The 12,708-nt window shown below is 45.9% G+C and overlaps 1 protein-coding gene across 2 annotated transcripts in view; it reads left to right on the top strand.

The window, feature by feature from the left end:
* DENND2A (DENN domain containing 2A) overlaps positions 1–12,708 on the top strand; it is a 51,982-nt gene that overhangs the window by 19,267 nt on the left and 20,007 nt on the right. For both annotated transcript variants that reach the window (XM_084524946.1, XM_084524947.1), the window contains exons 3-8: positions 835–2,040; positions 2,928–3,055; positions 6,399–6,520; positions 9,436–9,633; positions 11,114–11,207; positions 12,482–12,532. In XM_084524946.1, coding sequence (XP_084381072.1) covers positions 835–2,040; positions 2,928–3,055; positions 6,399–6,520; positions 9,436–9,633; positions 11,114–11,207; positions 12,482–12,532 — 1,799 coding nt within the window. The remainder of the gene's footprint in view (positions 1–834; positions 2,041–2,927; positions 3,056–6,398; positions 6,521–9,435; positions 9,634–11,113; positions 11,208–12,481; positions 12,533–12,708) is intronic.

Raw genomic sequence — 12,708 nt, forward strand, 5'->3', positions numbered from 1 at the left:
TTCAAAAAACATTTGGTGTCGGAGTAACTATTTGTCCAGCTGGAACTTCACAGTGTTGATACAACAGCACTTGGAGAAAAACTTGAAGAAAGCACTTGGAGATCCCCAGATTAAAGATAATAGGGATTTTTGATGCAGTTTGGACTCAGACAATGACAATGTTTAATACCTTGCTGTGAAAACATTGAGTCTAGTCCCCAGGTGCTACGTCATGTGCTCTGGGCCAAGGGAGTGTGCCTGGATGTGTGGGAGTCCGAGCCCACGTGCAGCCTGGGATGGTGAGGACATAGAAACGTAGTAATAAAAGTGCAGGGTTTGTGCATTAATGTGCATGTGGGAACATTTGGATGAATCCAGACAGATCCTCTGAGCAGGCTCTAAAGGAAGGCCAGCTGCATCACATGCTTTCTCCTCTTAACAGCTACAATTTTGCTGTTGGTTGCAAAGGGTCAGTTTTGTGTTTGTTTGCAATGGATCTGCTTAACGCCCCAACAATGTACAGAACTGCCGCACATCTAAGCACACATACAAAAATGCTGTCGAACCTGTCATTAGCATCAGCACATCTGATGCACAGAAATCATTACCTGCCACCTACTTCTGCCACAGACAAAGATTTCATTTCACACTGTTAGTCATAACAAGAGGAGAACATTCTGTTCCACTTACAAAGACCATTCCCATAGCGTTCTCCCCCATAAGCCTGTCTCTCAAGCTCTTGGTTTGAGCATCCTCTGCTGTTACCAGCTTTATGAGGTAGAGCTTGTTGAGCTGATGGGCTGAGGCAAGGGTGAGCAATGGCAGTGAATGTTTCTTTTTCTCTTTGGTGTGTAGGATCAAGCTTGCGGATAAAAACAATACGGCAGCTGTGAAGAAATTAGAAAGACTTCTGTGTGGATTTTCAAGTGAGAGATGTTCTGAAGGTGCCTCTGTCAGTCTGAGTTTAACGCCTGAAGCTGAACCAGTTTCTTGTGTGGTGAAGAACCCACTCGGAGCCTTGGAGAACTTGATGCTGGATCCCAAACTAGACTGCTTTCAGCAGAACATGCTTAGTCCCAAAATGATCATCAGCGACCCATCTGTGGATCTGAACGTTAAAGAAAACAGTAAAATCATCAGGAGGCAGATAGGAGGTACTCAGAATATACGGTCACCTGGAAAAATTGGCTTGAGGAATAAGTCCTTTAGCATTAAGGACAAAATTTCAGAGTGGGAAGGGAAAAAGGAAACACAGTCTGCTCCTCGCCGAGAGGAGGAGCAAGGAGCTAAAGAGGAGCACAAAATACCCTGTGTAGTTGAGAAGACGAGTGGAGAAGCACTGGTGACTCGGAAAGTGGAAGCCAAGAGGCTTACGAGCTGGGAACTGGAGTGCAAAGGGGCAGGCAAAGAGAATGAGCGGAAAGCAGGAACTCCAAAAGGGCAGGGAGCAGAGCGAAAGGGGGAAACAGAGAAGGATGGGGAAGTGGAATCCGGCATTGGAAAATGCAGGGAAGTGAAAGGTGGGAAGTGGGAGGTGCAGAAGGAGAACGTTTCAGTGCTTAGTCAGGTCAAGAAGCTAGAGCAGGCTTTGAAAGATGGCTCAGCAGAGCTGCAGCCGCAGTTGCCTGGTACTTACTACTCCCCACAGTGCCTGCAGGAGAAGGCAGCACAAGGACACGCTGCTCCAGAGGGCCATGAGAGCGTATGTGGGGCTGAGCTCAACAAAAGACTTCTTGGCTTGGACTCTGAAATCAGTGAGCCAATTTTTGGGACTCTGGAAGAGGTAAGAACTCCTCACACGAAATCCAAGGACTGCAACGTGGAAAATGTCTACACAGAGCCAGGGGTGCCGGAGAAGAAACCCTTTATCAACCCGCTGCCAAAGCCCCGTCGGACTTTCAAACACGAGGGGGAAGAGGACTGGGTGCCAGCAGCTAGGAATAAAAGGAACTTGCCCCCTCTGCCATCTATTCCTCCTCCTCCTCTCCCCTCCTCTCCGCCCCCGTCAGCCGTCAGCAGGAGGCTCTGGAGCGGGAAGCACAAGAACAACGCTGACCACAGGTACTGGGGCTGCGTATCGCGCAGGTGCTGCTCTTGGTGGTGGAGTTCCTCCTTCCCACATCTCACTGGGAGAGCTGGACCTTCCTGGGTCACACACAATCCCCAGTCCCCCATTTGTTCGTTTGCTTTGTTGTTAGCAGAAAATGTAATTACGAAATGGATATCGCTGATCTGGAGCCGAGTCTAGAATGAGAATCTCTGGGCTCTACCACAGCATTTTGGCTGTTCATAGCATACCTGGTCTCCTAACTGAATCTGATGTGTATATATGTTCCTGGGGTGCCTTCTTGTGTTTTTTTTTTCCTCCACTCCCATGATTGTAGCACATTTTTGAGGTGGTAGGCATAGAATACACAACTGTGCAAACAGTCACCTAAAAATTCCTGGTTTGGTTGCAGGAGGGAAACAGAAACTCACCAGGTTTGTCGGTGGAGGACACTTAGTAGAGTTTTAACTCTTTTTGCCATCCCAAACGTGAGTTCTGCTCTCCTGTACTGCTCGGAGGGTTGATTTTGGGGCCCCCTTACTCCTGCCGAGGGTGGGTTCCCTGTTGTAAATGGAGCCTGTCGTGGCCTCAGGTTCCACGCAGTCTTGCAGGATGCGCCACCTCACACACATCTTCACAGCGTGCTATTGCCATGACAACCCCAATAATCTCTGGCATCCCTGAAATGCCTTCAGTTGTGTTGCTGGTACACATAACAGATCTCAGTGTTTCATTCTCTGCATGGAATGGGACTGTGCACTGTTCCCTCCTCAGTAACCCACTTTGGCAGGTACCTTGTGTGTCAGAGAAGTGAACTATGAAGCGCTGCGATGTGGTTGTAAAAGCTGTTTGGCTGTATCACTCTCCTCATGCGTTCCTTTCCTCCCCATCAATGGTGCAGGAAGTCCTATGAGTTTGAAGACTTGCTGCAGTCCTCATCTGAGAACGGCAGGGTGGACTGGTACGCGCAGACCAAGCTGGCCCTCACACGCACTTTATCTGAGGAGAACGTCTACGAAGACATACTGGGTAGGAGCTCCGGGCGAGGGAGGGGTTTGACTGCAAGCACTGAATAACTCAGAAGACTCGTGGTCAACAGAGATGCTGAGTGAAGGATGTTTATTATCCAAATGTAAGCCAGGGCATGGTTTACACAGATTATTGGCAAGTAATAAAAAAAATAATGGACAAAACGTTTCAAAATTTATCAGCTTTAAAGATGAACCTGAAGCGTGTGGGAACCAGCTTTTATTTTTTGCTGGCATCTGTCCTCTGTCCTCCTTTTGTCCTGTGGACTAACTCGCACAGCTCTGGTACCTCCATTGTTGTGAGCTTGTCACCACTGAGATAAAGGGAACGTACTGAAACCAGCCTTGAAATGAATTCCATGGTTCAGAAATAAGCTCTCAGTATGGCACCAGGTGCTAATCAATTAAATAAAAAAACCCTGAGGTCCCACAATCCTTGAAAAGGAGTTGTATTTCATTCTATAACTTTGATGGCAGATCAGAGCCATTTTTAAGACTATTTCCTGCAACATTCTCAATTTCTATGTTTCTCTATGTGTTTTTTCTATGTGTTTTTTTAATGCTGTAAGTTAGATGGGCTTTTGTGGAACATAGAATAGAAGCATCCCTCTTGAACAAGCCTTAATAAGTTTTAGTAGCTGTAGGCTGGCATTGAGTAAGGCTGAGTTTAGTAGAATAGGAAAAGAGAGGCTGCAGCAGCTCTTAATACAGCTGCTACCTACAAAGGTGGCCTGCATTTTTCAGTGTGGGAGGCAGCTGCGCTTTCCTAGGAGCAGTGAGGGCATTATTGATTTTATATGAATAAAATCTCATCATATTTGATTAGAAAGAAACCAAATCTTTTTTTTTTTTCCTTCTCTGAAAAGAATGGTATTCTTTTGGGGCTGGTTGCAGAAAAGGTGATGCCAACCTGTCCTTTTTGACGTTTTTGAAGCTGTCAAATTCTCACGTGGAGCTGAGGACTCGTGTCAGCCTTTTCCTTCTCGGGGTGGTGAAAGAGATGGGAAATGCCTGAACAGCTGGTGGGGTTTTTGTGTTTGTGTGTTTTGGGGCGTGGTGGGAGGTCTCAGAAATCACTGTGGAAATGTCACTTTGTCAACTGGAATAACAGAGATAGTGTTACAGGTTGGCTTTATGAGCAAATCCATCCGTCCTTCCAAACACAAGCACACCCGTGTGTCCCACGCTTGCACAGAACTCAACGACCAGCCTGAAATTTCTCTCCCCTCCAGCTTTTGTTGCAAAGATTAGAAGCAAACAAAGTAGTGGCTAATCGTCAGCTAATGGAGCGTGCTTGTTTGTTTGTTTTTCTTGCTGCATGTTCAGGCTTTGCCTGGAGTCAGTGATCTTTAATTGGTTCCTGCAGTCCTGGTGGTGTTTCCATGGGAGCTTGGGAAAAGGGGTAGACAGGGATAACTCCAAAAAAGCCACAGTTTTATTTTTCACAAGACCACAGGCAATTATAGTCCACAAAATAAAAAGAAACAACATGTGAAAACCACAGCAATGGAGGGGTAACAGGGACCTCAGTGCTGACCCACAGATGGTCGTGTGTCCATCAGGGCACGCAAGCACACACGTACACCCCACACACGTGATTTGGGAAGGGTTCAACTGCTGGTGGGAGAACTGCTGCCTTTCCCAGCGAGTCATACAGATTCCCTTCATCTACCACCATCATTTTACCTGTTTGCCATTGCTTACCTGGAATATTGGAAATTGTAATGGGCAAATGGATGTCAAGGTTTGTGTGTCAAAAAGAGGGAAAACGTGTTTTTTTCTGTCTTTTCAACTATTTGGACGTGCTGCTGAGCAGTTTTAGTACAGCGTGTGCAACAGAACCTAACCTCATTCCTCCTTCTTCAGTCTACCCGGTATATGACAGCTGAAATTTGATTCTGAAATATATCATTGGCATTAGAAGGTGGAGCCCCTTTCAGGGACTGGAGCATGGTTCCTGACAAAATGTTTGTGCAGACTTGCTTTGCCAGAGTGACACGGGCTCACCTTGTCCTTCCTGGTGAATTCAGGTCCACCACTGCAGTGCTGAATATCTCTAAGCAATGAATAGAAGTCAGTGCTTTAAAAGAATTGCAATTCTGTCTTTGAGGACTTGGTCTGCGCTCCCGTCCCCAGCAGGGCGGTCAGGTCGGAGCACGATGGATCCTAGAGCCATCCACACTCCTTGCTCCTCCAGGCCTGCAGCATCACTGGCCTCCAGTCCTAGCTCTCAGCCAGGCATTGCATGAAAACAGGAGCAAGGCAGTTGTTCTGAGTCCCAGCTGTCCATTGGGGTGGCACGAAAGGATGGCAATAAAGAGAGAAGTCTCGTAACAAATTGTATGCCCGTGAAGGCGCTTGGGCTGAGATTTTGTCACTGCTTTTTGAGATGCTTGGTTGAAGTTACTGCAACCTGCTTTTACAGAGTTGTGTGCTTTTCTCTGAAGACACTTATGTTAGCATTTCCCAGCACTGCTGAAGAACAGGATGTAAGAAGTTCATTAGACATAATTCTGTCTGTTTAAAACTCAGCCTAGTCATGGACCTCATCTCCAGAGTCAGTGGGATAAAAGGGACACCTCTGGGTCCTTCAAGCCTCATGTTTTTGAGAGGATCTCATGTAAAAAACGGGCTGAATCTTTTTTCAGAGATCTTCCTTTTTTTCCTTCCCTCACACTTTCTCTTCAGAGAGGGAGCACCCTGAATTTTGCATGGCCTAGGTTAAGTAAAGTGAATCCTTCCCTCTTTCTGAAGTGGGACACGGGGGAACTGAGGCATCCATGAGTGGTAGGTGTGTTTGAAAGCCTCTGCTGCCTGACAGAGATCCGTGCTCAGAGAATGGGTTAAATCTCTGCAGAGTCAGCCCAAGAGCAGTGTTGACTCCACTTAAACAATGACCAGACGTTGCCCTGAACGTGGGGTTAAATAGAGGATAGAGGACACTTACGCTAGCCTTTAGCTCACAGTGTCATTCGGAAATAATTCTAAGCAGAAGACTGCAAAGAAGGAAATGCAATTATGGACCACTGTGCATGAGAACCTCACAGCTCCTCTGAAGACAAGGAAATGAGCTGGAGGACTTGCAGTGTCTTTTCCATCTGTAGTTTCTGTGATATGTTTCTATGGCTGCATACATCAGTGTCAAGGTTTGGATGCTGTCCAGTGAGCAGCTGGACTTCAAGGGCTATGGAGAGGATGAAGCAATTGCAGGAATGCTTGAGAACAGGTCTTTATGTCTGATGTGGGAGGTGGGAGAAGGCCAGCAGATCCCCAAACAGATTTTTATGGCAAACCTCAAGGATTTTCTGCACTTACAGTCTCTTGTTTGTGGCTTTTTGCTGCAGATCCACCATCGAAGGAAAACCCTTACGAAGACATTGAGACCAACAGCCGCTGCTTGGGGAAGAAATGCGTCCTGACCTTCCCAGCATCCCCCACCTCTTCAGTGCCTGGGACTCCCACTAAGGTACTTCGATTCAAGTGGCCACCTCTCCTGCTCCAGAGGGCTTTGGGTCCTCTGTGGAGCCGTAGAGTTTTGCCACCGACTTTGACATTGTTAGGATTTTTTTTCCTTTCTGTCTTTACCACTGGTCAGAGTGTGGCGTGATAGAAGAGAATGTATTGCCCTGTAGCAAGGTAAAAACAATATTCCCTTGTACAAATGGTTTCTTGGCTTGCATTTTTCTTCACACGAGGGCTGCATTCCCCTGGTACTTTGCAGCTGCCGTGCAGCAAGGATCAACTGGATTGAAAGGGGCTAAATTATTTGATGTTACACTGGGGTTTTATGCAGCTGCAATACAAGACTGGAGTGATAAACGAATGGGAAGAGGTCCTCTTCTCAATCCATTTTTTATGCAGATGTATCCTCAGCAAAACTGAACCACGGCCCTGTCTTCTGAGCAATTTCTGCAACAAATGTATAGCAAGAAAAGAGCAGCTCTGGGATTTTATCATGTTCATGTACGTGAGGAGTAAAGTGGTGACAGCTTGAGACTTCAGCCCCTTACCTCTGGAAGCCTGCCTTCAGGATCTTAATAAAATTTGAGTGATGGTTAGCTTAGTACTTCTGCTCTCTCCAGAACAGATGAGTTGAAAGGTAACGGATACAAAATGGGAATCCAGAAATGGGTGTGTTCGTGACATGAGGTGGTTTGGATTTAGAAATTAGCTCTGAATGCATAGAAAAATGCATCGTTCCCAATGCATTTCTTGTGAATGGCCTAGAGCACTGGCAGAGGGGCTCCACTGGCAGAGCTGAGAGTGAAAACCAGCTGCTGTGTCTTTGCCCCATACCTGTACTGGGACAAAAGCAGGGTGCTAAATTTCTTCCAGATACTGAACAAAGAGGGCAGGAAAGCTCCTCCTCCCCTTCTTCAAAGAGGGCATTTAAGTGCTTGGGTAATCGAGCCCTGCAGTTGTCTTGGCTCTGTGTCTGTGGGCTGTAGGCAGTCTGTCTGTGCTGATGCCAAGATGCCTCTGCAGACCACTCCCTTAGGATGCCTCTTTTGCTAACTAATGTAATGCCACTCCCCTGTTTAGGGAGCCTGTCCAAAAAGGATGTCCCCACCAGCAGGACAGCTTACAGAGTTGTTCCATTTTCCTCCTTGGCAGTGAAACCAAAAGAAGAGGTAAAACACATCTTGCTCCGAGCTCACTGAGGCCAGCCCTGCTCTCAATTTCCCAAGCTGTTTCGGCTGGTTCCCTTTCTCTATTTTAGATAGTCCAAGCCTGGAACCGCAGGGGCAATGTTAGAGCACAAATCATCTTGGCAGAGCAGGTAGTAGGGATCTAAACATGGTTTTCCTGACCGAAGGGCTTTCCCATGCTCTCCAAGCTGCAGCTATTATTAGAGTTGTTAGCCAACATTTCCAGAGGTTTGACATGCATTTCTTGATGTGTTGCTCTTTTCCAACCAGCTTAATCAGCAACTGAGGTTTTTCCAAATAATTCAGCGCTTCAAAGAGAAAATTGCCCTGCAGTTCTGAATCCATTCTTGTTACTAGTGAGCTCTAGAGCAGTGTAAGCCTGTATGGGAGTGTTGGGATGAAGCTGATTTTGCTCAGACAGCTTTTCAATGTGCACCCTGATGTCCCTCCCATACAGTGTTACACAGAAACATCTTTCACCCTAGATACTGTTCCCAGCAGGACAGTTAGTGAAGAGTTGAAGGGGAGCAATTACGGTACGTTATGGTGCTTTGACGTCCCAGAGCTGTGATCTGTATCAGTCAGAGAAGTGCTGCAGCTCTCTCCGCAGCTGACTGGTGTGCAACAGCAGTGTGGATCACGCTGGAGAACCTGCCCAGGCTGGACGGACTTCCAGCAGTGGCTTATATTGTTAGTGCAGGATGAGGTTCTTCAATATGAAGTCTCTTCTAAGATTCATGTGACTTCTCTGTGGGTGGGAAGCATTTTTGTGAGCTGAGTGTCTTTTGCCAAGCCATCCAGCAACACCTGAGCTGGCCTGAGTGGATGCAGCAGTCTGGTTAATGCCTCTTCTGGGTATGTCTGATGCAGGCAGACCATTGTGCTACCTCAGCTACTGCGCTGGTGTGACTTGTTCACAATTAGCTTGGAGACCTCCCACCTACAGTTCCTGGTGCCACATAGAGATGGCTTTGAGAGGGCATGGTCAGTGCCCAGAAAAGGGGCAGCTTAACCTTATCGTAACTGCTGGGAAATTGTCAGAGAAGACAAAAAAAGTTCTTACTGAGCACCTTTGTGGTGAGAAGTGGTTTGCCCTCCTTTATCTAGAGCTGAGCTTTCTGATTCTCTGCTGCTGTCCTTGGTCAGAGATTTTAAGACCTTTACTTTGGTACTTACATGTTTCCTGTTGTGCTCCCTCGCAACTTACTTAAGAGGAAACCAGTCTCCGTAACTGCCTGCCGTGACAATTTTCTTGTACCCTCCTCTGAAATATTTAATTCTTCCCCTGTCAGAGACAGAATACCGACCGTGCTTTTCATCGGGTCTCACTGCTTCTCTGTTCCTCCTGGCCATCTGCTCCTTATCCCAAATGCTTGTGGCTGGCTGGTTGGTTAGTCTTGTCCTGTTTACAATCCCAGCCTCTGGATTGCACAAGTCCTGGGATTATTTTCACACTGGAGTGAGGCTTCTTGACCAAACCCTGGGTTTGTGTTATGTTTCGAAATGCATGTGGGGTTGTTAAATTGCTGGTCAAAATAGTTCTGGCCTAGCCTGGCAGCTGGACATGTTCCTTGTGTGTGCAGGAATATGGGAGCACTCTCAGAAGTCAGCCAGTTTTGGCAGCTGAGTGGTGTGGATTCCCCACTGGCTCTACTGCCATGACAGTGTTAGCAGTGAAGCAAAGGTACATTGGAGGTGCTGTCTTTACTCACTCCTTCTCCTCCATTTCCAGTTGCTTTCCAAGCCCATTTTTTTCCGACAAAACTCAGAGCGGCGGAGTTTCAAACTGCCAGACATACGGAAACTGAGCCGCGATGGAACTGGGTCGCCATCCAAAATCAGCCCTCCCTCTACCCCCAGCAGTCCAGACGACACCTTCTTCTCCTTGGGAGACCCTCAGAACGGCAAGAGGAGAAGGAAGATTCCCAAGGTAAATCTTGGCTTTTCTCTCTTTTGCTTAGCTTCTTTCAGGCAGCAATGGAAGTACGTTTCCAGTATGAGAGAATATTTTCTGCAGTTTCAGTGTGGCATCCCTGCAGTGTAGCCCTTGTTCTGGCAGTTGACCTGACTTATGTTTAACTCCCTTTCTGCCTGAGGGGAAGGTGCACAAACCTCTCTGCAAGTTTTTCCTTCTAAGATACCATGATTGTCAGGAGAAATTAAAAAAGAGGAGAGAAAAAAAAAAAAAAAAAAAACACAACTTAGTTCCTCCTTTGCTTGAAAGGTGGGACGGTCAGAATTGTGTCATTTTGGTGCACCCTCCTGGCAACCTGTTTTTCTTTGTTAGGTCTCATGCATGCATGGGCTGTTTTTAATCCAACGTAAGGTGTGATCGTGAGTGAATAATGAAAAAACTGACATTTGAGTGACAAGAAGTGTTCCCATTAGTGAAGGGCATTTTCTAGAGCGACATCTCCTACTTTGTGTTTTGATACAGTATGACTCTGTTTTAATCCTATTTTCTTTCAGATCTAGCAGGAAGTGTATTCAGTCCAAATGAGGTTTGGCAGCAGGCTATCGATTGAACATTTCGAAAACACAGTTATAAAAACAAAGTTGCTTGTCCCAGTCTTTGCAGGACAAGCAGAGACTACCAGGGCCCGTCTGTGGTGTTTTTTTCTGAACCCGCAGTTTTCATTTGGGGAAAGGGGATGTGTTTGTTTATCCTCTTCATTTCTTGGTTGCCAGATCCATGTTCATATTTGTATATATGGTTTTTGAGTGCCCTGTCTGTATACCTCGGCTCTCCAGGAATGAGCCAAAGACTACAAATGTTTAGGGTTTTCTTTCCCATTATTCCTACACCTCTGTGCATGTGCTTGAGCTCTGTCAGTGTTTTCACACAAACATTTGTGTCAGCTGAAGGGAAGGTTATGAGTACATGTTTACTGGGCAGTGCCCCTGAGCAGTCTTGCAGGGCAAGCTCAGAGCAGAAATTCACTGCATCAGTGGCAAGGTTGACCTGAGATTTTGGCTGGGGAGCTGGATGGAAGCTACACTTCCATATCAGAGCATCTCACCTCTTGATGTTAAGGTTGCTCTCATCCTCCAGCCAGTTTTCTGCTTTCAAACCTGCAGAACAAGGCAGGTTCCCAAGGGTTACCCTCCGGTGCTCCCTGGAGAGTTGACCATGGCAAGGAGAGGCCCAGGTGGGTGCCAGCAAGCTCATACAGCCACAGGGTGTGGAGGCACATCGAGGCCTGGCCTTGGGCTCCTGCCACGCCAGCACGACTGTGCTGCATCTGTACCAGAGCGAGCACGGCCACCGGTAACACAAGTATCTAGACCATCAGGTGAAGTGTTCCAGTATAGCCAGGATTGGGAAGCAGAGCTCTTTTCATGAAATTCTAACCTTCTTTCTTGCCTGGCAAGGAAAATAACCTTTTTTTGTTTGTGTGTTTGCTGAGCAGCTTGTGTTGAAAATCAATGCCATTTATGAGGCACGGAGGGGAAAGAAACGTGTCAAGAGACTATCGCAGTCTACAGAGAGCAATTCAGGGAAAGGTAAAGGAACTTTGAATCATCGTACATCTAAGACTTTTGGAGGACTTAGACTTTAGGCTGACTCGGTCGTTCATGTGATGTTTTTCAGTGCTTCTTCCAGTCCAGTGTGAGACTGAGTTGGGGTTTCCACCTCTTCTTTTGGAAAGATAAAGGTTGTTCCACTGCCCAAGGGCCTTTCATGACAAGGCACTTTTTTTTTTTTCTCGCTTCATTTTCATTTCATGGCTTTCCATGATAACCTCATAGGTCACACCAAAAATGCCTCCACTTTTTGATGTTTATTTCTGGAACTGGCTAGACACTTTTGAGAAGAATGTTCTGTCCAAAGAATCTGATTTGTTGAGATCAAAATATTCTGTGGGAATGTGTTACTTTAATGAACTGTCCAGTAGAAGATAGGAGAGTTTTGAAACAGCCCTGTTTTCTTCAACATCCCAATAAATAAATAGCCTCAGTTGGGAATCAGGGTTTCTAGACTACTGACTGTAGGACCATCTCCATCATCTCAAAATTAAGACTTTCAGCTTTTCACTGCCAATCAACAGCTTACCAAAAGTGTTTAGGTACTTCAAAGCAATTGTTTATAAACATCTAATCTATGCAAAGCTTTAAATGACGTCTTTCCAACACAGTATTTTTTTCTAAAACACCCCAGTTCCCAGTGAAAGGTGACCTCCAGGTCTGTTTGTTTCCCACAACTACTTGTTACTGCTTGTCCTGTTTTATACATAAAACAGGTGTTTATACATAAAACAGGGGGGTGGGTGTGTTTATATGAACCTTCTCCATATTTTATACTCTTCTCTGAAGCATCTGAGGCATCAACAAAAACAGGTTATGGGATGATATAGGGCCTGAGTCTGATTCATTCCAGCAGTTGTAGGGATTTTTGTTTTTGTTTTTGCCCCTTGTCCTGTTTTTTGTTTGTTTTTACCCCTTGACTGCTACATGTGAATCAGTATTTTGCTTTTCTGTTGTGCTTATACAGATGTGGATGAAATACAGCTCTGTCATTTTATTCTTTATGCAACTCTTAGGGCTGTGCAAAGTAGATTTTGATGCATTTTTTTGTGTTCCCTGAATGAGTGGGAAAATACTGAGGTTGGTAAGTTAAATCTCTGTGGGTGTATGCATCCTTGAAACAGATGAGGCCCTTGAGATCTGTATTGTCTTCCCCCGAAATTGTTAGGCCTGGCTTTCTCATGTCAGCGACGAGAAATGCACTCTTATAAAAAGGCTTTACTTACTTCATCTTCCCCTTTCTTATTTTCTAGTTACAGATGAAAACAGTGAATCAGACAGTGATACTGAAGAGAAACTGAAAGGTAAGGCAAATGCGTGAAGAGAGCAAATAGCTCCTGATAAACTCTTCTTTGAGTTCCTGGGTCAAGTTCTCTCCATTGTGTTCTGCCTTCAGAGAAAGAGCTTGTTTCCACTCAAAACACAGTGAGAAGACAAAGATCTGGAAACTGCAGAAGAAAATCCAGGAGCAGAGGACTTT

Source organism: Aythya ferina (genome assembly GCF_964211825.1).
Source record: "Aythya ferina genome assembly, chromosome: 1".
NCBI lineage: Eukaryota > Metazoa > Chordata > Aves > Anseriformes > Anatidae > Aythya > Aythya ferina.